Genomic DNA, 22,415 nt, shown 5'->3' with positions numbered 1-22,415 from the left:
ATTGGTGGTGAGGTCCGGCTGTGGGCGGGCCTGGGGCGGGGCTTCGTTGGTGGCAAGGCTTGGGCGTGGCTCCGACGGATGGGGCGGGTCTTCATGGTGGGCAGGGGCCTGGGGCGGGGCCTGTGCGGGCCGAGGCGGGGTTTCATTGGTGATGAGGCCTGGGCGTGGCTCCAGCGACCGGGGACGGGCCTAGAATGGGGCGGGGCATTGTGGGGCGGGGCCTGGGCCGGGTGGCTGCGCGCTGGCCGCGCGGGTCTCCCGGCGCTGGTCTCCCGGCGCGGGCGCGTGGCGCCATGCTGCTGCGCCCGGTGATCGGGAAGCTGCAGCACAAGCGCGTGGTGTTGGCCAGCTCCTCCCCGCGCCGCCGGGAGATCCTCAGCAATGCTGTGAGTGGCCCGGGCCCGGGGCCTGGGGGGGGCAGGGCCTGCGGGCCCGGGCCTAGTGACCCGAGGCCTCGGGACCCCCGGCGCCGTGACCCGGGCCTCCCGGATGGGCCCCAGAGTTGCGGGTCCGGGGCCTAGAAACTAGGGGCGTCTTAGTAGTTAGGGGAGGGCTTTGGCCAGTGTCCGGAGGTTGGAGACGAGTGCCCGAGGGTCCTGATGACCTAGGCTTCGTGGGCGGGGCGCCTTGGTGGGTCTGCAGGGCCACTGCTTAGTTATTGAGGATTCTACTGACTTCGGGGGGCGGATGTAAGAGAGGGTGGGTGTTTGCAGGCCCGGGGTCAGCAGTGGGACCGACTGACGGGGTCAAAGATGCAGGGTCTCAGGACAGAGGCCTTGTGACTGAGGGTCTGGTGAGCAGGGCGTGGGGGTCAGGAATCTGCAGGGCTGGGGGCCTAAGTGACTGGGTATCCGGGTGCAGCACTGGGGCCTGCGGTGGCCAGAGGGTAGGACCCTAGTGACCAGGGTCCAGATCTATGGTGTTCGTGATCGGGGGAGGGCCAGGGTCTTCCAGCCAGGGCTCAGTGACCTGGCGATCTGCTGGCCAGGGGGTGTGGGGTTGCCAGGCCAAGGTCAGGTCTGTGTGCCTGAGCTGGATTCGTCCAGGTGTTGTTGGGGGGGGTGAGGGGCGGCAGGGAAGGGGACAGAGACCCTGGACAGGGCTTGGTCTGCACGGGGTGGCCCTATCTGGGGGGGGGGGGGCGCGCAGAGAAGCGGGGATACCAGCTAGGGGAACAGATAGAGCCAGAAATTCTTGCCTGGGTGGGGGGCGCGAGCTGGGCTGGGCGGGGGGGGCGTGAGCCGGGCTGGGGAGGGGGCGTGAGCTGGGCTGGGGGTGTCGTGAGCTGGGCTGGGCGGGGGCGTGAGCTGGGATGGGCGGGGAAAGGTACAGAATGAGAAGCGCTATATGTACCTCCCAGCAAGGGTACAGAACCGGAGGTGGGGGGTGTCTCATAGTGTGACCCAGGGGTTAACTGGGGGTCCGGGAGGTCCACGATGGAGGTGGGGAGGGGGCTGGGGTGCAGAAAAGTAAGAAGCAGAGGCTGCTCACAGAGGTCCCCACGTGGGGAGTGCGGGAGGGGGAGTTTGACCCTGTGTGGTCAAGACCCCCAGCCCCCACTCTGGAGGCAGCAGTGTCCGTGACCCGCCTTCCGCAGGCGCTGCCGGGTCGCCTGTGTCGGGCACCAAGTCAGAGCAGCCTAGTTGTTCCCACACACACGCAGCCGCCGTATTTGTGGCCTTTCCTGCACGTGCTGCCGTCTCAGTAGTCTGATCGCTGTAAGGGCGAAATGCCGGCCTTTGGGACTCTCCAGGAGCCCTCTGACCCCTCGGGGCTGCACCCCAATCAATAGTGCCCTGCTGGCCTCTGCGTGCACAGAGGTCTTCCCACCAGGGTCCCCGAGCCGCTGCCCGCCCCCGCTCCACACACACACCGGTCACACTCGCGCCGCAGCCGGGCGTCGGCCCTTGGTCAGTGTCCATAGTCAGGGAAGGGGGGCTGGGCAGGGACTTTCAGTTCCTGCCCACTGTCAGCATCCTGGGGCTCCCCCCGCCCAAACCCGTCTTCTCTCCTGTTCCAGGGCCTCAGGTTCGAGGTGGTCCCGTCCAGGTTCAAGGAGAAGCTGCACAAGGGCTCGTTCGCCGCCCCGCACGCGTACGCCGTGGAAACGGCCAAGCAGAAGGCGCTGGAGGTGGCCGACCGGATGCACCAGGCGAGGGCTCCTTTCCTGGGTCTCCTGCCAGCGGGCTGTCCTCAGGTTTCACTCACACCTGTTGTAAATCGGTGCCCTTCGCAGCAGGCAGTAGGTGTAGCTTCTCTGCGACTGAGTGTCCCTGTGTTGTGGCCACGTGTAATTCACGCGATGGTATCGTTTATACAGCGTTATCCGTCACTTTGCTAGTACGTAAGGTGCTGTTGCAGTTCATATCAGAGCGCCACTCAGGACAAAGAACTGATGTGCCTAGTCTGTTCCGAGGTGTTCCCATGCCGTGTGCTACTGTGACTAATAACACAGCATCGTTTATGATACAGAATTCCCTGGATTCTGGATAGAATACTGGAGGAGGAAATGGCAACCCACTCCAGTCTTCTCACCTGGAGAATCCCATGGACAGAGGAGCCTGGCGGGCTACAGCCCCTGGGGTCGCAGAGACTTGAACGCGACTGAGCATGATCTAGAATTAATGCATCTTTAACACTAAATTACCATATAATATACTATATACTGTGGCATTTACCGGAGAAGGCGATGGCACCCCACTCCAGTGCTCTTGCCTGGAAAATCCCAGGGACGGAGGAGCCTGGTGGGCTGCAGTCCATGGGGTCACTAAGAGTCGGGCACGACTGAGCGACTTCACTTTCACTTTTCACTTTCCTGCATTGGAGAAGGAAATGGCAACCCGCTCCAGTGTTCTTGCCTGGAGAATCCCAGGGACGGGGGAGCCTGGTGAGCTGCCGTCTATGGGGTCACACAGAGTCGGACACGACTGAAGCGACTTAGCAGCAGCTTATTATATAACAGCGTCATTGATGATATAGAAACAGTGTAGTTTATATATTGCAGTTACTATTTAATATAGTATACTATTTAATATAACAGCATTATTTATGATGGAGACATGGTGCACTGTTACTATTTAATATATTATGGTATTTAGTGTAACAGCATCATGATATAGAAAATGATATAAGTAGTTTATTACTATTACTGTATAACCAATTATAGTACATAACAGCATCGTTTATGATATAGAAACAGTGTTGCTAATACATTACTGTTACTGTTTAAGATGCTATGGTATTTAATATAGCAGCATCACTTATGGGAATAACATATTCTCTTTATTGCTGTAAGTGTTAGTATGGAATATCCAATTGCAATTGACATAACCATATCACTTAATGATGTAGAATTAGTACACCTCATCTATTATGAGGTGTTATTCTCTAATATAGAAAATATATAGTGTCGTATACTATATACTTTCATGTATAGTATATATAATGCTATATAGCATACATAGGAAATTATATACACTATAATAATATAAAAGTACCACTTTAATATAGAATTTATATAGCTTATCTCTGTTACTATAAACTGTGCTAATTAATATAACAGTGTCATTTATGACATAGAATCAATGTAGCTTCCTATTACTTATAATAATTATAAGTTATAAAGTATATATTATTGTATATGAAAGTCCTAGGCAAGGATACTAGAGTGGGTTGCCATTTCCTCCTCCAGGGGATCTTCCCCACCCAGGGATTGAACCCAGGTCTCCTGCATTGCAAGCAGGTTCTTTACCATCTCAGCCTCCTGGGAAGTCACATTATATATACTAATATATAAGTGGGGCCCCCGTGGTAGCTCAGTGGTAAAGAACCCACGTACCAATGCTGGAGACGCAGGTTTGATCCCTGGGTGGGAAACATCCCTTGGAGAAGGGGCATGGCAACCCACTCCAGGATTCTTGCCTGGAGAATCCCATGGACAGAGGAGCCTGGCGGGCTACAGTCCGCGGGGTCGCAAAGAGTCAGACACGACTGAGTGGCTAACTTTCTCTTCCACTGTCTCCCTTGATCGGTGGCTTGAGGACACTCCAGGCTCACTCTCTAAAGCAGGACTGGATCCTTAACTAAGCTGTGATGCTGGGTGCCGCGCGTCGTGACGTGAAAATGTGTAAGGCGTACAGGCTGGTCCTGCCTAAAGTTGAGTCTGCGTTTCTTGCAGAAGGACCTGCGGGCCCCGGACGTGGTCATCGGAGCCGACACCATCGTGGTGAGCCTGCTTTCCGGCTTTCGGTGTCACTGGCGGCTGAATCCAGGCCTTGGGAAGGCGGGTTCTTTCTGTGAGACCTGGGGGAGAATCCGCCCCAGGCCTCTCTCTGTCCTGGCTGCTGATGCTTTTTTTTCCAAATTCCTGGGCGTCCCTGGGGTGGTGGCCACCTCCCTCCCGTCTCTGCCTCCGTCTCCACGCGGCCTCTGCTCTGTGTCTCTCCTGTTACAAGAACACCATCCATCACGGATTATGATGCGCCTGGCTCCAGTATGACCTACTGGTAGATTTTGTTACATCTGCAAAGATCCTATTATCGGATAATGTCCTGTTCTCAGGGCTGGGGGGTCAGGACCTGGGGAAAAGGAATCTCCCCGAGATAGGGGTTTTGGCCGCCGAGAGTCGGGCCTTCGGACGGGTCATCACAGTGACCCGTAGAGCAGCTCTGTCTCGCTGGGCATGGCTGTCTGTCTGAGACCCCGGCTGGCCTGATGGGGAGCATTGCCCAGGGATGCTGGGCCTCGTTGCTGAGCTGTTCATAGCAGCAGTGTCCCTGGAGGAGTGTGTCGGTGGATGATGGATGGACGGATGATGGACAAATGGATGGTTGGGTTGGTGGTTGGATGGATGATGGATGAATGGATGGATGGTTGATGGATGGGTGGATAGATAGATGGATGGATGGTTGGGTTGATGGTTGGATGGATGATGGATGGGTGGATGGTTGGGTGGATGGAAGGATGAATGGATGGATGGTTGATGGATGGGTGGGTGGATGATGGATGGATGTTTGGGTAGATGGTTGGAGGGATGGGTGGATGATGGATGGATAATGGATAGAAGATGCATGGATGGATGGATGACTGAATGGATAGATGGACGGATAGATGGACAGATGGTTGGATGGGCAAATGATGGGTGGTTGGGTGGATGGATAGATGGATGGATGGTTGAGTTGATGGGTGGATGGATGGATGGTTAGATAATGGATGGATGGATAGATGGATGCATAGTTGGGGAGATGGTTGGATGGATAAATGGATGGTTGGATGGATGATGAACAGATGATGGATTGATGATGGATGGAAGGATGAGTGGATGGATGGGTGGATGAATGATGAGTAGAAGGTTGGATGGATAGATGGATGGATGGGTGGATGGATAGATGGATAGAAGACGCATGGATGGATGGTTGGGTAGATGGTTGGATGGATAAATGGATGAGTGGATGGATGATGGATGGATGGATGGTGGATGGATGGATGGATGGATGGTGGATGAATGTGTAGATGGTTGGTTGGATGGGTGGATAATGGATGGATGGATAGATGGATAGAAGATGCATGGATGGATGGTTGGGAAGATGGTTGGATGGACTGATGGATGGGTGGCTAGACAGATGGTTGGATGGATAGATGGATGGATGGGTGGATGGATAGATAGATAGAAGATGCATGGATGGATGGTTGGGTAGATGGTTGGATGGACTGATGGATGGGTGGCTAGATGGATGGGTGGATAGATGATGGGTGGATGGATGGATGATGCATGGATGGGTAGGTGGTTGGATGGATAGAATGATACGTGGATGGATGGATAAGCAGCATGGGGTCCAGCCACACAGTGGAATATGACGCGGTCATCAAAGGAGGGAAGCCCCAACACAGGCTACAACGTGGATGGACCTCGAGCACACAGCGCTCAGTGAGAGAATCAGGACGCAGACGGGTGCATATTACTGTATTTGTATGAAATATCCAGAATAGGGAAATCCACTGAGGAAGGAATCGGATCAGCAGTTGTCAGGGGCTGGGGAGCGAGGTGGGGAGAGCAGCTTGTGGGGATGGGGTGTTCCAGATGATGGAAGACTTGGGGAGCTGGATAGCGACCCTCAGCCAACAGTGGAAATGTACCACGTGGTTTCATTTAACATGGTGAGTGCCACATTATACGAATCTCACCTAAATTAAAGAAAAAAAAATACGTGAGTCTGAACCGGTGCAGAGTGCAGCTGGCGCAGAGCAGCTCGCGGAGCAGAAGCAACTCTCCGTGGCGTTCCTCTCGCAGGCGGTCGGGGGGCTGATCCTGGAGAAGCCGGTGGACAAGCAAGACGCCTACCGCATGCTCTCGAGGTGGGTGGGTCCCGGCGGGCCTCCGGGGACGCGTGGGACAGAGGCTGGCTGCTCGCCATCTGCCCACTCACCGTCAGCATCCGCTCATCAGCCGTCTGTCCACCCACCCACTACCCATCACGTCCCCGTGTCTGCCACGGGCATCATATCGGCTGTCTCCCATAGACAGCCCCTCCTGGTTCAGGTCAGAGGACCAGGCCACGCCCTTGAACCGACCTCGACTCTTAACCGGGCTCCGACTCCCCATACCCCCCCCCCCCCCACACTCAGGGTCTCCTCCTGGCTCGGTCATGCTGAGTGTCCAGGCCCAGGACTGCACAGGGACCCGGGAAAGGGGCGGCCTAGAGTGGCCAGGATCTGGGTCCTCCGTGCCCCGCCGGCCGCTCCCAGCAGGGTCCACGTGGTCCCGTGAGATGGCCTGACCAGCCCCCCAGCCCCTCAGTGCAGTGACCACAGTCTCGCGGGGAAGCTTCACGGTCCCCGAGACGGTTGCCTTGGCGATCGCGCAGCGGGGGTGATGAGCGGGGAGGGGGGTGGGGCGGTGGGTGGACAGAGGCCTCGTGCTGCGGGGCAGGGGTCGCCCTGCTTTCCAGAGACACTCCGGACACTCACCCGTCCGGCCCGGCCGTGTGTTGCAGGCTCAGCGGGAAGGAGCACAGCGTGTTCACGGGCGTGGCCATCGTCCACTGCTGCACCAGAGGTACCTGGACGGCCCGCATCCCCCACCTCCCCTGGGAGTCAGGGCCACCGTCGGAGCAGCCGGGGCTCCTGGGGGGAGGACCCGGGCGCCCTGGGGCGTCCCTGTCTTTGCTACCACGTGGGCCCGCCCTCCCAGCTAGCCTGGGAACGTTGGGGTCCCACGTGGAAATATGGGGGTTCATCGTGAGCACCCAGTGGACCCCATGTAGGGTGCGGGGGACATTCCACCTCGTCCAACACGACCCACCCAGAGCCTGCCTTTGAGCTCTCTGGTCTGAACGGGGGAGAAGTTTGGCTCCCATTGGCAGGCATTAAGACATACCGTGATGAAAAGATTGTTTATTTTTTTTAAAGCACAGAAAGCCTGAGGAATAACTTTTAAAGCTGCTTAAAAGGGATTTTAGCCCCAGGAAGGACCCTGTCATGGGATTTAGGGCCATCCTCATCCAGGGGGAACCTTATCTCGGACCCTTCACTTCATCACGTCTGCAGAGACCCTGTTTCCATACACAGTCCTGTTCTGAGGTTCTAGGTGGGCGTGACGTTCAAGGAGCAGCGTGGAGCCTGCTGGGGGCTTCCCAGGTGGCTCAGCGGTAAGGAACCCGCCTGCCAGTGCAGGAGACACGAGAGACGGGAGTTCGATCCCTGGGTCAGGAAGATCCCCTGGAGAAGGGAATGGCAGCCCACTCCAGTGTTCTTGCCCGGAGAATCTCAGGGACGGAGGAGCCTGGGATCAGAAAGGGTCGGACACGACTGAGACACCGACCTTGCACGCACACACTCGTTGACCCCGGGACGCCTGGTGTGGAGATTTCTCACAAGGGGCCCCTCTGTGTGCCCAGCATGCTACGTGCATGGGGCATTTCCAACCCTGCAGCCGAAAGCCTCATGAAGATCCCAGAATTACCCTGTCATAATGATAACTCCAGCCCATAAATGTTCTATCGGCTTCCCTGGCGGCTCAGATGGTAAAGGATCTCCCTGCAGTGCAGGAGACCCAGGTTCAGTCCCTGGGTGGGGAGGATCCCCTGGAGGAGGAAATGGCACCCCACTCCAGCATTCTTGCCTGGAGAATCCCATGGACAGAGGAGCCTGGAGAGCTACGGTCCACGGGGTCGGAAAGAGTCGGACACGACTGAGCAACTTCACTTTCACTTCACTTTCTGTTTTATTCTGTCTCTGTTTACCTGTCTACAGTGGGCAATCCTTTATCCCATATTAATGGTCCTGTGTGTGTGTGTGTGTGTGTGGAGCACATGCAAAGCTCAGGCTTTATCCCGTATTAATGGTCCTGTGTGTGTGTGTGTGTGTGTGGAGCACATGCAAAGCTCAGGCTTTATCCCGTATTAATGGTCCTGTGTGTGTGTGTGTGTGTGTGTGTGGATCACATGCAAAGCTCAGGCTTTATCCCGTATTAATGATCCTGTGTGTGTGTGTGTGTGTGTGTGGATCACATGCAAAGCTCAGGCTTTGTTGCTGTCCACTCGCTCAGTCATGTCTGACTCTCTGCGACCCCGTGGACTGCAGCACGCCAGGCCTCCCTGTCCATCAGCAACTCCCGTAGCTTGCTCAAACCCATGTCCATTGAGTCAGTGATGCCATCCAGCCATCTCGTCCTCTGTCGTCCCCTTCTCCTCCCGCCTTCAGTCTTTCCCAGCATCAGGGTCTTTTCCAGTGAGTCAGTTCATCTCATGAGGTGGCCAAAGCACTGGAGCTTCGGCTTCAGCATCAGGCTTGCCTCCTCCTGGGCTCAAAGGGTTAGACCCACGGGCCCCCAGGGGCAGCAGTTGCGTCCCCTCACCACAGCGCACACTTCCTTGCAGACGGTCAGCTGGACACTGAGGTGTCCGAGTTCTACGAGGAGACCACGGTGAAGTTCTCGGAGCTGTCGGAGGAGCTGCTGTGGGAATACATCGACAGCGGGGAGCCCATGTGAGTCTCTGTCCGCAGCCGCGGTGCTGAACCCAGTCTCTGTCCGGAACCGCGGTGCTGAACCCAGTCTCTGTCCGGAACCGCGGTGCTGAATGCCCGCCGTGGGCAGGAGACAGGACAGGGCTGAGCCTGCGTTGGGGGCCTGTGCCTGCCATGGGCTCAAGGGCCCAGGGCCGGGCAGCGTGCTTAGGAAGGATGGAAGGATGTCTTACCCCGCCCTCCCGTCCTGACACCACTGCCGTCTCCCGCAGCAAAGGGCAGCGCTGTGGGTCGGGCGGGTCAGGGCAGATGCTGCCGTGGGGCTGGTCTCCCCACCCAGTGTCCGTGATAGTCACTCAGTCATGCCCGACTCTCTGCAACCCCACGGACTGTAGCCCACCAGGCTCCTCTGTCCGTGGGATTCTCCAGGCAAGAACACTGGAGTCGGTTGCCAGACCGTTCTCCAGGAAATCCTCCCAACCTGGGGATCGAACCTGTGTCCCCTGCATTGGAGGCACATTCTTTACGACTAGTGCCCCCTGGGAAACTCTTTGGCACAAGGAAACCCCCCCCACCCCAAATCCCAGCTCCTGCCGTTCTGTGCACCCTGGTCTGTGGGGGGTTGGTGGTTAGAGTTGAGAAGGGCTGGGGGCTCAGTCAGGGTGGACAGAAAAGGATGGACCCCTTTTCCCCTGTAAGGAGGTCTCAGCAGAGGTTTCCAGGAAGACCCGGGCTGTGGACCCCCGCGAGGAGTCCTCCTATCGAGGCTCTGGTCAGAGACATGCGGGAAAACCCCACTGGGGGGCCCCAGTCTCTTGTGGGCAAAGCTCACCCCTCAGGAGACCCAGGCCTGGTGTGGGGGCAGGTGCCCCCTCGCGCACCCCCATAAGCCGCCATGGAGCCTTCATCCCGTCCTGGGGGCGGGACCAACGGATGCTCCTGGGGGCTGGTCCTGGAGCCGGCCACCCCCGGCACACAGCTGCCCAGAGCCGGCCGGGTGTGCGCAGCCAGCAAAGCTCAGCATCACCGTGTCCACCTCTTCTCTGCTTCCCGCCGTGCAGGGACAAGGCCGGCGGCTACGGGATCCAGGCGCTGGGTGGGATGTTGGTGGAGTACGTGCGTGGCGACTTCCTCAACGTGGTGGGCTTCCCGCTGAACCGCTTCTGCAAGGAGCTGGCGCGCCTGTACCACGCACCCCGGGCCCCCGGCACCCCGCGGCCGGTCCAGCACGACTCCATCCCAGCTGTCGACACGTTCGAGGATCTCAGCGACGGCGAGGGAGGCGGCTCTGACCCCGCTCGGGCCAGCGGGGGCCTGCAGGCTGGCGGGGCACGGCCGCAGGCTCCCCGCACCCAGGAGGCGGACCTGAACGGGGTGGCGGACAGCCAGCCCGGGCTCCCCGCGGGCCTCCTGGAGCTGATGGACGGCTTCAAAGCATCCAAGGTACCTGTGTGCATTCGCAGTCAGCTGACCCCCAGCACGGAGGCGCTTCAAACCACAGGCAGCCATCACACACCCGCCACCCCAGCCCTGAGGACCAGACGGCTGAGGTCAAGGGGTCTCAGGGCTGAGCTTCCTGTAGAGGTTCCAGGCGAGGGTCCTCCCGGTCTCAGGGCTGAGCTTCCTGTAGAGGTTTCAGGCGAGGGTCCTCCCCGCCTCTTCCGGCGTCTGGGGGCTCCGGGCGTCCGTCCCTGGGCTGTGGCCGCCTCCCTCCCGTCTCCGCCTCCGTCTCCACGTGGCTTCTGCGCTGCGTCCGTGTCTCTCCTCTTCGCTGTCTTATAAGGACCCTGTGGTGGGGTTTGGGGCCACCCCCATCCAGGCGGACCTCATCTCAGACCTTCACTCCATCATGTCTACGGAAACATTTTATTTCCACGGAAGGCCTCGTTCGCACATTCTGGGGGCCAGGACGTGAGCGTCATCGTGTTTGAACACGGCTGGCAGGGCTGGGGCGGGGTCCGTGTGGGTGTCTGAGGCTGACAGGGCTCGCATTGTATTTCCACGGAAGGCCTCGTTCGCACATTCTGGGGGCCAGGACGTGAGCGTCATCGTGTTTGAACACGGCTGGCAGGGCTGGGGCGGGGTCCGTGTGGGTGTCTGAGGCTGACGGCTCACCCCACCCTGTCCCCACGTGTCCGGGGAAGGCCCCTTTGTCACGAGAGCCGCGGGGAGGTTAGGCTGTCCCGTGAGCTGTGTGGTGAGCGGCGTGGACAGGGTGTGTCTTGCAGAGAGCACCCAAGTCCACACGCAGCCTCACCTCAAGGTCCCAGGGCTTGTGGTCTCGACGTGGGCACCGTGGGGAGCTACCACGCGCCCCTTGACTGTGGCACGCTGGGTTTTCTCTGCCGAGAGAGCTTTGCTGCTTAACCCTCACCGACTTGTTCTTCCCTGGAGCAAGCCTTGTGCAAGCTGGAGCCTGAAGCCAACTCTCCCCTGCGGAAGAAGGCTCCCTGATGGGCGGGGTGTTTCTGACAGTCCCGGGCCCCTTCCCCACGCCTTGCCGCCGTCCATGGGGGTCACAAGCGGTTGGTCAGACACGTCGAAGCCTGACTGTGGCCCTCCTTCACGGTCAGGTCCTGCTCACGGCCTGCAAGCTCCAAGTGTTCGATGTACTGAAAGACCGAGGACCCCTGTCGGCCACGGACGTCGCCCGCGAAATCGACGCCTCGGTGGGCGGCACCGCGCGCCTGCTTGACGTCTGTGCAGCCCTGGGGTTGCTGGACAAGTCGGACAGAGGTGAGGGGGCTTCCCGGGTGTCGTCGCGGTGGCTCCGCAGGCAGGACCCGGCCGCCAAGTGACGGTGGCTCCTGAGCAGAGATGGGCAGACCTGCCGGCCCTGTGTCCCGGGCGCGGGGCGGTTCCCAGAGGTGGGGAGCGGGGCGGGGCAAAGAGGAAAGAGGGGTGTGTGTGTGTGATGTTTAGGAGGAAAGGTGCGTGTGTGAGAGATGTTTAGGGGGAAACAGCTGTGTGTGTGTGTGATGTTGGAAAGGTGTGTGTGTGTGTGTATGTGATGTTTAGGAGGAAAGGTGTGTGTGTGTGTGATGTTTAGAAGGAAACAGGTGTGTGTGTGTGTGATGTTTGGAGGAAACAGGTGTGTGTGTGAGAGAGATGTTTAGGAGGAAACAGCTCTGTGTGTGTGTGTGTGATGTTGGAAAGGTGTGTGTGTGTACATGATGTTTACGAGGAAAAGTGTGTGTGAGAGATGTTTAGGGGGAAACAGCTGTGTGTGTGTGTGTGATGTTGGAAAGGTGTCTGTGTGTGTGATGTTTAGAAGGAAACAGGTGTGTGTGAGAGAGATGTTTAGGAGGAAACAGCTCTGTGTGTGTGATGCTGGAAAGGTGTGTGTGTGATGTTTAGGAGTTAACAGTTTGTGTGTGTGTGTGTTGTTCAGGAGGAAACAGGTGTGTGTGTGATGTTAGGAGGAAACAGGTGTGTGTGTCTGTGTGTGATGTTTAGGAGGAAAGGTGTGTGTGTGTGTGTGATGTCTAGGAGGAAACAGGTGTGTGTGTGTGTGTGTGATGTTTAGGAGGAACCAGGGGTGTGTGTGTGTGTGTATGTGTGTGGTGTTCAAGAGAGAGACTTCCTGACGGACTCAGAGGGGCTGTATCAGCCAAGGTTCTCCAAGGAAACCACTCGTAGGGTGTGTGCGTGTGTGCAGCATAGATACCTGCGTGTCCTTACTTAGCTGTTCAGCTAGGCAGACAGGTGAGGTGCATGCCTAGAGGCTGCCTGATGGTGGCATGATACTTGGATGGATGGATGGATGGATTCACGGGTGGGCAAACAGGTAACAGATGCATGCCGCTTGCTCAGGCGCTGCAGTCTCGGCCAGCTTTTTTGAGACCCCACGGACTGTAGCCCGCCAGGCTCCTCTGTCCCCGGGATTCTCCAGGCAAGAAGACTGGAGTGGGCTGCCATGCCCTCCTCCAGGGGATCTTGCCCACCCAGGGATCAAACTTGCGTCTTCTGTGTTTCCTGCAGCGGCCACAAGACTGTTGACTGCTGAGGCCCCGGGGAGCCCAGCAGATGGATGGGTGGATGGGTAAATGATAGGTAGCGTGACCGATTCATAGGTGAATGTATAGACGTGTGAATGGTAAGCAGATGGGTGAATTGATAGTTGGCAGAAAGCTCCCCAGGCAGATAGCTGATGAAGAAGCAGAGGGCAGATAGACAGATAAACAGAAAACAGGATAAGGGGATGGGGGGGTGACAGGAAGACAGACGGACGATAAGCACAGGCTGACGGACGGACAGGCGGATAAACAGATAGTAGACACACTGATAGATTAAGAGATATAAACTGATAACAGAGATGACAGTCAGGTAGACCGATAAAGTGAAAAGGGAAAGTGAGGTCGCTCAGTCGTGTCCGACTCTTTGCGACCCCACGGCCTGTAGCCCACCAGGCTCCTCCGTCCACGGGATTTCCCAGGCAAGAACACTGGAGCGGGTCGCCATTTCCTTCTCCAGGGTAGACAGATAGATGATGGATAAATGGGCGATACATGGAGGGATTGATGGATAGGCAACAGATGTGTCGATGGATAAACAATAGATGAGCTGAGGTGACAGATGATAGGTACATAGATTTATTCACACACAGATGACAGATGCTGAACAGACAGGGAGATGATACGTATATAGACGGACAGATAGATGGTTAACAGATGCGTGAGAGAGATGGAGGTGATGGACAGATACTAAACAGACAGGCTGATACATAGACGGGCTGCCCAGGGGGCTCCATGGTGAAGAACCTGCCTGCCAGTGCAAGAGACGCGGGTTCGGCTCCTGAGTCGGGAAGATCCCCTGGAGGAGGAAGTGGCAACCCACTGCAGTATTCTGGCTTGGAGAGTCCCATGGATAGAGGAGCCCGGCGGGCTGCAGTCCATGGGGTTGCAGAGAGTCGGGCGCGCGCGAGGGCGTCACGCTGTCGGCCAACGATGCTTGCGCTAACCCCCCGGGAACCCGAGCGGCGGCTGCCCCCGCTCCCCTCCCCGTCTCTCTGATGTTCCGGGCAGCCCTTATGGGGGTCCCACGACACCCCGTCCTTTCAGGTTACAGCAACACGGAGACGGCCAGCCTGCACCTGGCGTCGGACGGCGAGCAGTCTCTCCACGGCCTGGCCGCCTACCACGACGGGCCCGTCTGGGGCGCCTTCACGCACCTGGGCCGGGCCGTGCGGGAGGGGGCAGCGTGGACCCCAGAGCCACTGCTGCAGGTACCCCAGAACCTGATGCTGCTTTTCACGTGCCGTCTCTGCCGCTGAGGGACTTGCCACGGGCGCCGAAAGCATCCCAGACCCGGGGACCATCAGAACCCGTTATCCCAGTGGGAGGCTGTGGATGCGGGCTCTTAGGGACGGCGTGGGGGGCACCCAGCCGCCCACAGCTGCCGAAGAGGGTGTTTCCATGAAGGGGCTGCCGCAAGCCAATGCCCCCCGTTTCCTTCGTGAGGTTAGATTGCGCAGAGACAGTGCCTTGTGAGCTCGGGGTCCACAAATCCCTCCCTGCCCTGCCTCCTGGCTCCTGACCCTCCAGAGAGAGCCTTGTTGGGTGTTCAGTGGGTCTGGGCGGGGGTGCGGGTGGGGCTTCCCTGGTGGCTCAGCTGGTGAAGAAGCCACCTGCAATGCCAGAGACTTGGGTTTGATCCCTGGGTTGCGGAGATCCCCTGGAGGAGGAAATGGCAACCCACTCCAGTATTCTGGCCTGGAGAATCCCATGGACTATCCACGGGGTTGCAAAGAGTCGGACACGACTGAGCAAGTTGCTTCCCTGGTGCCTCAGATGGTAAAGAATCTGCCTGCAACGTGGGAAACCGGGGTTCGATCCCTGGCTGAAGACGGTCCCCTGGAGGAGGGCGTGGCAACCCAGTCCACTACTCTGGCCTGGAGAATCCCACGGACTGTATAGTCCACGGGTCACAAAGAGCTGGGCAAGACTCAGCGACTCTCAGCTTCTTTCCACTTAGAAACGAAGGACATTTATTTCCTATGGTCGTAGCAGCTGGATGTCTGAGATCGCGGCGAAGCTGGGTTTAGTGTCCGGTGAGGACGCAGTTCCTGGCTCCTCGATGGACGTCTTCTTGTCCTCCCCTCCGTCCCTTGCTGTGTCCCCCGGGCCCCTCCCCATCTGCCTACCAAGCCCCCCCTGTTTAGTCCCTCGGTCGTGTCTGTCTGTCTGCGACCCCATGGACTGTCGCCCGCCAGGCTCCTCTGCGCATGGGATGCTCCAGGCAAGGATACTGGAGTGGGTTGCCATGCCCTCTTCTACGGGATCTTCCCGACCCAGAGGTGGAGCCCAGGTCTCCTGCACGGCACGTGGACTCTTTACCGTCTGATCCACCAGGGAAGCCCTTGATGTCCCCTGCCCTCAAGAGATGCCACGCAGAACGTCATCCCGGGTGCAGGACTGCCTGGGCCCCCGGTGGGTCTCTCCTGAGATCCTGTTCCGTTTCAGGGCCCCCACAAGTGGAGCACAGAGGCGACCCTGCAGTTCATGAGGGCCTCGCACAGCCTCAGCAAGCTGACCGCCCAGCACGTGGCCACGGCCTTTGACCTATCCCCATTCACCTCCGCCTGCCACCTGGGAGGTACGTCCCTTCGCCCGACAGAAGTCAGGGGAACGGGTGCGAGCGTCCCTTCTCTTGTCGGAAGCTGCAGATGCCGTACCTGCAGATAGGCTAACCCAGTGGTTCAGATGGGAAAGAATCCACCTGCAAGGCAGGAGACCCAAGTTCAGTCCCTAGGTCGGGAAGATCTCCTGGAAAAGGGAATGGCAACCCGCTCCAGTGTTCTTGCCTGGGGAATCCCCAGGGACAGAGGAGCCTGGTGGGGCTACAAGTCCATGGGGCTGCGGAACCGGACACGACTGAGCGACTAATATGCTCTACCTACTAATAAGACTTGGAAAATGGGTTTATCTCTACAAACCACACAAGCATCTACGTGTATCCTGGGTGGATGCGGGGCTTGGGGTGATATTCCCAAGTGCTAGGAGGTCCCAGGGATGGCTCGGGACCCTCATAGAGTTTATCAGACCCTTCCTGGGGGCTGCCAAGCAGAGGAGGGGACCATGGAACCTGTCTGCTGCCATCTCACGAGGTCTAATTATGCCGCACACACACACACACACACACACACACATCCTCCACCCCTCCCAGCCAGTGCTTCCCCAGGACATGGGACGGAGGAGGAGCAGATGCCTTCCCAAGGGGTGTGGTGGGATTGGGGTCCTAGGAGGGCTCCTGAGCTGCCAGCTTGCATTTTCCCGTCCTCTGCAGAGCTCTCCTCCAGAGTGGCCCAGAGTGGCTGCTCTGGTACCAGCCATCACATCTGCACTCCCGCAACAGAAGGGAGAAGCAAAGAGTATAACTCTGTAGAACTCTGCTCTAAGGGTTCCCTGTGGATCTCTGTCCACCCTGCTCATCTGGCTCAGGCCAGCGCTTGCTCCAGCACCACTCCCCAAGGCCCTGAGCTTGAGACAGCAGAGGTCTTCCCACTGGCTGACCTCCTTTGAGGGCACAGGCTCAGGTCACGTCCGAGCGCGCTGATTTGGCCCTGCCAGAGCTGCACCTCTGGAGACAGGCCAGGATGGCCCAGAGTCCACGTGTCTTCCCACAGGCTGCACGGGCGCCCTGGCCCACAAGCTTGTCCAGGAGTACCCGCGTCTGCAGGTGACCGTGTTTGACCTCCCAGAGGTCATCAAGCTTGCCGGGGACTTCCAGACCGACGCACAGCCGTCAGAGCGGGTCCACTTTGTGCCAGGTCAGTGCGGCGTCCTTGCCTGCCTGCTGTCCGTCTTTGGGCGGCCTTATCTGTCTCCTGTATGGGGTGAGTTGGGGCTTCCCCGGTGGCGCAGTGGTAAGGAGCCAGCCTGCCGAAGCCGGAGATGTGGGTCCGTCCCTGGGTCGGGAAGATCCCCTGGAGGAGGAGGTGGCACCCGCTCCGGTGTTCTTTCCTGGGAAATCCAGCAGACAGAGGAGTTTGGTGGGCCACAGTCCATGGGGTGTCAGAGAGCTGGGCACGACTGAGCGCGTACACGTATGCGGTCTGTGTGTGTCCTGCATCTGTGTCTCTGTATCTGAGTGTGTATTATCCGAGTGTGCGTGCCTGTGTGTGCGAGCCTGTGAGTGTGTGCCTGTGTTTCTGTGTGTTTGTGCCTCCATCTGTGTTTCTGTATCTGAGTGTGTATCTGAGTGTGTATCTGAGTGTGTATTATCTGAGTGTGCGTGCCTGAGTGTGTGCATGTGTTTCTGTGAGTGTGTTTGTGTCTCCATCTGTGTCTCTGTATCTGAGCGTGTATCTGAGTGTGCGTGCCTGAGTGTGTGCATGTGTGTGTATGTGTGTCTTTGTGCCTCCGTGTCTCTGTATCTGTGTGTATCTGAGTGTGTATCTGAGTGTGCGTGCCTGTGAGTGTGTGCATGTGTTTCTGTGTGTTTGTGCCTCCATCTGTGTCTCTGTCTGAGTGTGTATCTGAGTGTGCGTGCCTGTGAGTGTGTGCGTGTGTTTCTGTGAGTGTGTTTGTGCCTCCATCTGTGTCTCTGTATCTGAGTGTGTATCTGAGTGTGCGTGCCTGAGTGTGTGCCTGTGTGTCTGTGAGTGTGTTTGTGCCTCCATCTGTGTCTCTGTCTCTGAGTGTGTATCTGAGTGTGCGTGCCTGAGTGTGTGCGTGTGTTTCTGTGAGTGTGTTTGTGTCTCCATCTGTGTCTCTGTATCTGAGCGTGTATCTGAGTGTGCGTGCCTGAGTGTGTGCCTGTGTCTGTGAGTGTGTTTGTGTCTCCATCTGTGTCTCTGTATGTGAGTGTGTATCTGAGTGTGTATCTGAGTGTGCGTGCCCGAGTGTGTGCATGTGTGTGTGTATCTACGCATGCATGCGCGGTCTGTGTGTGTGTGTCTAAACATGTATGTGCGCGTGGGTCTGCGTGTCTAGGCGTGCATTTTCCCGTGTGTCGTCGTGTCTGTGTGTGTAAAGTGAAAAAGCGTCAGCTGTTCACTCCGAGACCGCGTGGACTAGCCCCCCAGGCGCCTCTGCCCATGGGGACTACCCGGGCAGGAACGGGGGAGCGGGTTGCCAGGCCCTCCTCCAGGCGACCTTCCCGACCCAGGGACTGAACCCGCGTCTGCTGCACCGGGGGTGGAGTCCTTGCTGTCTGGGCCACCGGGGTGTTGAGTGTGCACGTGTGTGTGTACACATGCACGCTTCCGCCTGAGTGTGCGTCCGGGTGCGTCTCTGGCTCTCTGTGGCCTGTGCACACGCATGTTTCTGCCTGTGTCTGTGTGTCTGCATGTGTGTGTAGCTGCGTGTGTCTGTGTCACTGTGTGTGTCTGTGTATAACTGTGTGTGCAGCTGTGTGTAGCTGTGTGTGTGTATACTTGTGTGTATAGCTGTGTGTGTCTGTGTGTAGCGGTGTGTGTCTCTGTATAATTGTGTGTGTAGCTGTGTGTGTATTATTGTGTGTATAGCTGTGTGTGTGTGTAGCTCTGTGTCTCTGTATAATTGTATGTGTAGCTGTGTGTAGTGTGTCTCTGTATAATTGTGTGTATAGCTGTGTGTGTCTGTGTGTCACTGTGTGTAGCTGTGTCTGTGTGTCGCTGTCTCTGTGTCTGTATGTAGCTGTGTGTCGCTGTGTGTAGCTGTGTGTCTGTGTCGCTGTGTGTAGCTGTGTGTCTCTGTCGCTGTGTGTCGCTGTGTGTCTCTGTCGCTGTGTGTCGCTGTGTGTCTGTGTGTCGCTGTGTCTGTGTGTTACATCTGTGTCACTGTGTGTCTGTATATAATTGTGTGTGTAGCTGTCTGTCTGTGTGTAATTGTGTGTCTGTGTGTCGCTGTGTCTCTGTGTGTTACATCTGTGTGTAGGACGCCGGCCGCAGGGGTCCCTGTGGCCTCCACACCTCCACCCCGTCTGTGTTTAAACCAGGTGACCTTTCCAGCGACAGCCTCCCGCCCGCAGACCTATACATTTTCTGCAGCCTCCTGCACGACTGGCCCAACGACCGACTCCACGGGCTCCTGAGCCGGATCTCCGGCAGCTGCAAACCAGGTGAGACCCTGGACTTGCCTTTTCTCCGTGCACTTTTCTGTCTTCACACTTAAAGACAATTTCCGATTCAAAAAAGAAACAAAGAAACGGAATGAGTGTTTCACAGTCAGCCTCCCCACCCATCCGGCTCGGGGTCCGGGGCCCAGTTTACCGTCTGCCCGGGACACGGCTGATTCGCAGTCGTCCTCATTCATTTCTGAGGTTTCCAGCAGCAGTATGCGAATGGGGGTCTCATGGGCTCCCCCTGGTGGCTAAAGAATCTGCCCGCAATGCGGGAGATACAGGTTCGATCCCTGAGTTGGGAAGATCCCCTGGACAAGGGAAAGGCTACCCACTCCAGTATTCCTGCCTGGAGAATCCCACGGATGGAGGAGCCTGGTGGGCTACAGTCCACGGGGTCGCAGAGTCCGACACGACTGAGGGACTGAGCACAGCGCAGCTCCGGGCATCGCAGAGGCTGCGGCTCTGGGCCTGCGGACAGAATTCCTCCCACCTTCCCCACAGGGAAGTCCTCCGGCGGGGAGCCCCGGGGGCACCCGCGGGCTGGGTCCTGGGACGCCTGCCGGTCCCTTCCCCTTATCTCCGTGTCTGTCTCCCCAGGCGCTGGCCTCCTGCTGGCCGAACTGGCGCCCGCCGAGGAGGAGGACGAGGCCAGCGGGGCGGCGCGGAGGCCCCCCGGGCTGCGGACCCTGGGGGTGGGCCGGGGCCCCCGGAGCCGCGGGCAGTACCGGCGCCTCCTGCAGCGGCTCGGCTTCCAGGACGTGCAGGCGGCGCGCGCGGGAGGCCTGCTGCACGTGGTCCTGGGGACCCGGGCCCCACCCTGACGGTCGCCCCGCCGCGAGCTCACAGCGCGAGCCCGGCTGGGATGATTCCCAGAGAAGAGGTGTCTCGCGGGGCAACGATTATTAAAGGAGGCGGAAAGCAGGCAGTCTCCGCGCGCGTCTGTAGGGGGTGCCCTGGACCCAGGACATGCGCGCCCCCAACCCGGGAGCGGAAGGCTACGCGGGCTGGGAGTGCTTGGTGGGGGAGCGTCGCGGGGACTCGGAGAGGGGCCTGGGGCGCCCCGGGGCTGGAGGCGACCGACAGAGGGGACCCCCAGGAAAGCCAGGGGGCGCGGTCCTCCCCCCGAGGGCACCTGGTCGCAGCCGGGCTGGGCCCCCAGTGACAAGTGACAAGTGCAAAGCCAGCCCCGGGGGCGCGTGGGGGGCGCGGTCCCTCGGGACGACAGGTTCCCTAGAAGAAACTTTCCCTTCTAACCAGAGGGGTCTGAACACCCGCCCGCGGGGAGGGGGGTACCCGAACCCTCCACCCCACCCCCAAGAGCCCTTGCTGCAGTCCGCCTAATGCAGGCGGGACTCAGGGGTCCCACACCCACGACCAGGCCCGCGAGCCAAGGACACGCCCGAGCGAGACCCCCAGCTGGAGGCTGACGGCAGCTAACGTCTGCGGAAGCGAGGCGCGCCGGCCCGTGCGGGCCTTATCCGCCTCACTCTCCTTTTCCTGTTGGGACTCTTTGCAGTTAAAAAAACACACACACATTAAACGCGAGAGGTGGAATACGACTGACGGACACGCAACCCGTCTCTTCATCGCTCCAAACGCGAAGAAGCAGGCGCGCTAGGGTCAAAGAGCCCGCCTGCTAGTGCCGGAGACCTAAGAGCCGCAGCTTCGAGCCCCGGGTGGGGAAGATCCCTTGCAGGAGGAAATGGTGACCCACGGCAGTACCCTTGCCTCGAGAATCCCACGGACAGGGGAGGCTGGGGGCTGCGGTCCACGGGGTCACAGAGAGTCGGAGACGAGCAAAGCAACTGAGCGTGCACAAGGGTTTCCAGGCTAGAATTTGCCAGGGCCTGGCCCCACCCTCCAGGCGCAGTCCGTTCATTTACTCACTCAGCAGATGACGGCCTGCCTACTGCCCAGCAGGACTGTCTGCACGCATCACGGGCTCACATCTGCCCTTTTCACGCCTCTGGGGTGCGTGGGTGGGCACGACCATAGGCCAAAAGGATGTAACTTGACCACCAGTGTGTCCGGCCTGCCCGCCTCACCAACATTCCCTCGTAGGATCCCTGGGGGTCTCCAGCGGGCACGGTCACCGAGCGGGCCACCCATCAGTCACCAGACCAGGTCCCTTAAAGGCAGGGTCTGATCCTGGCAGCGCCAGTGGTAAAAAAGAAACAAACAAAAAGGCCACTTGCCGATGGAGGAGACGTCGGTTTCATCTCTGTGCTGGGAAGACCCCCTGGAGGAGGGCATGGCGACCCACTCCAGGATTCTTGCCTGGAGAATCCCAAGGACAGAGGAGCCTGGTGGGCTGCAGTCCATGGGGTCGCAGAGAGTCAGACACGCCTGAGCGACTGAGCAGAGGGCAATGCTGTCTCTGGCTGACACCGAGGGGGGACTCACAGAGAGCTTGGCTCGTGCACCCCATTCCCCTCCACCCCCGAAATGCGCCCCTCAGCTCTTGCGTTACTCAGCCAATCGTCTTTAACCACCTCTTTTAGTTAACCCACCCATCTTTCAGATGTCGCTGAGTCGTTAAGCGTCCTGTCTGGCTTTTTTTTTTTTTGCAACCCACACGGACTGCAGCCCGCCAAGCTCCTCTGTCCGTGGGATTTCTCAGCCAAGACTGCTGGAGCTTCCCTGTGGCTCAGATGGTAAAGCATCTGCCTGCAGTGCAGGAGACCTGGCTTCGATCCAGAGGCCGGCAAGATCCCCCTGGAGGAGGAAGTGGCAACCCGCTCCAGCAGGCTGGCTACAGTCTGTGGGGTCGGGGAGTCGGACGTGACAGGACAAAAACCATCTCTCGGATACGCAGCCTCTAACGCTGTGCACGTCGGAATTAAAGCTCGGGCCGGTGCTGAGGAATAGGGACCAGCCTTTGGTCTCTGCACCCCTGCCCCCCGGAGTCCTGGAACAGAACCCCTTCCTTCCCCCACCCCCACCCACCATCCCACCTCCCTTAACCGTCCCCATCCCAATTCCCACAGGTGCACAGTCTTTCCCCCAACACCCGGGGTGTCTGTGGTCCTGCTGCCCTCCCGGGTCAGCCGTTAGGGGAGCGCAAGGCCTGGGCCACCAATGCCCCCCAGCCGTCCTCCCAGAACACACACAGGGAGCAGACACCCATCTAAGGCCCACGTGAAGTGCTTTTAAAGGAGAAACATGTTCTGCGGCCTAGTTAGCAACGAGGACAGACGTCACACTGATCCAGTCCTTCCCGCAGAGAGCAAGCGGCGGAGGAGTCGGGGCCGGGGGGAGGGGTGACCCCTGGGATGCACGCAGGACCCCAGGGAGTTGGGGGGAGGGGTCCGTCACATAGGGGAGGGGACAGGGTGGCGCAGAGGTTAACCGCCTCCACCACCAAGGCTGCAGAGAGCCGTCCTGGGGTGCCCAACGCCCGCTCTTAA

General features: G+C 58.6%; 1 protein-coding gene across 2 annotated transcripts; it reads left to right on the top strand.

The window, feature by feature from the left end:
• Positions 1-126: 126 nt before the first annotated feature.
• Positions 127-19,929, top strand: LOC138929693 (probable bifunctional dTTP/UTP pyrophosphatase/methyltransferase protein). Of its 2 annotated transcripts, none has more exons than XM_070291281.1 (13): positions 127-386; positions 2,021-2,152; positions 4,178-4,225; positions 6,290-6,354; positions 6,993-7,054; positions 8,877-8,985; positions 10,026-10,407; positions 11,538-11,700; positions 14,025-14,188; positions 15,426-15,558; positions 16,589-16,732; positions 18,883-19,005; positions 19,606-19,929. In XM_070291281.1, exons 1-13 carry the CDS (start codon positions 195-197, stop codon positions 19,827-19,829), a joined length of 1,941 nt encoding a protein of 646 aa, XP_070147382.1. In that variant the 5' UTR covers positions 127-194; the 3' UTR covers positions 19,830-19,929. The 2 variants fall into 2 exon arrangements, with proteins under 2 accessions (XP_070147382.1, XP_070147381.1); XM_070291280.1 differs by having other exon boundaries at positions 197-386; positions 2,021-2,197.
• The last annotated feature ends 2,486 nt before the right edge of the window (positions 19,930-22,415 follow it).

This window comes from Ovis canadensis, chromosome X (assembly GCF_042477335.2).
Source record: "Ovis canadensis isolate MfBH-ARS-UI-01 breed Bighorn chromosome X, ARS-UI_OviCan_v2, whole genome shotgun sequence".
Taxonomy (NCBI): domain Eukaryota; kingdom Metazoa; phylum Chordata; class Mammalia; order Artiodactyla; family Bovidae; genus Ovis; species Ovis canadensis.
Note: the sequence above shows the minus strand (reverse complement) of the source record. Positions and strands in the feature narration are given on the sequence as shown.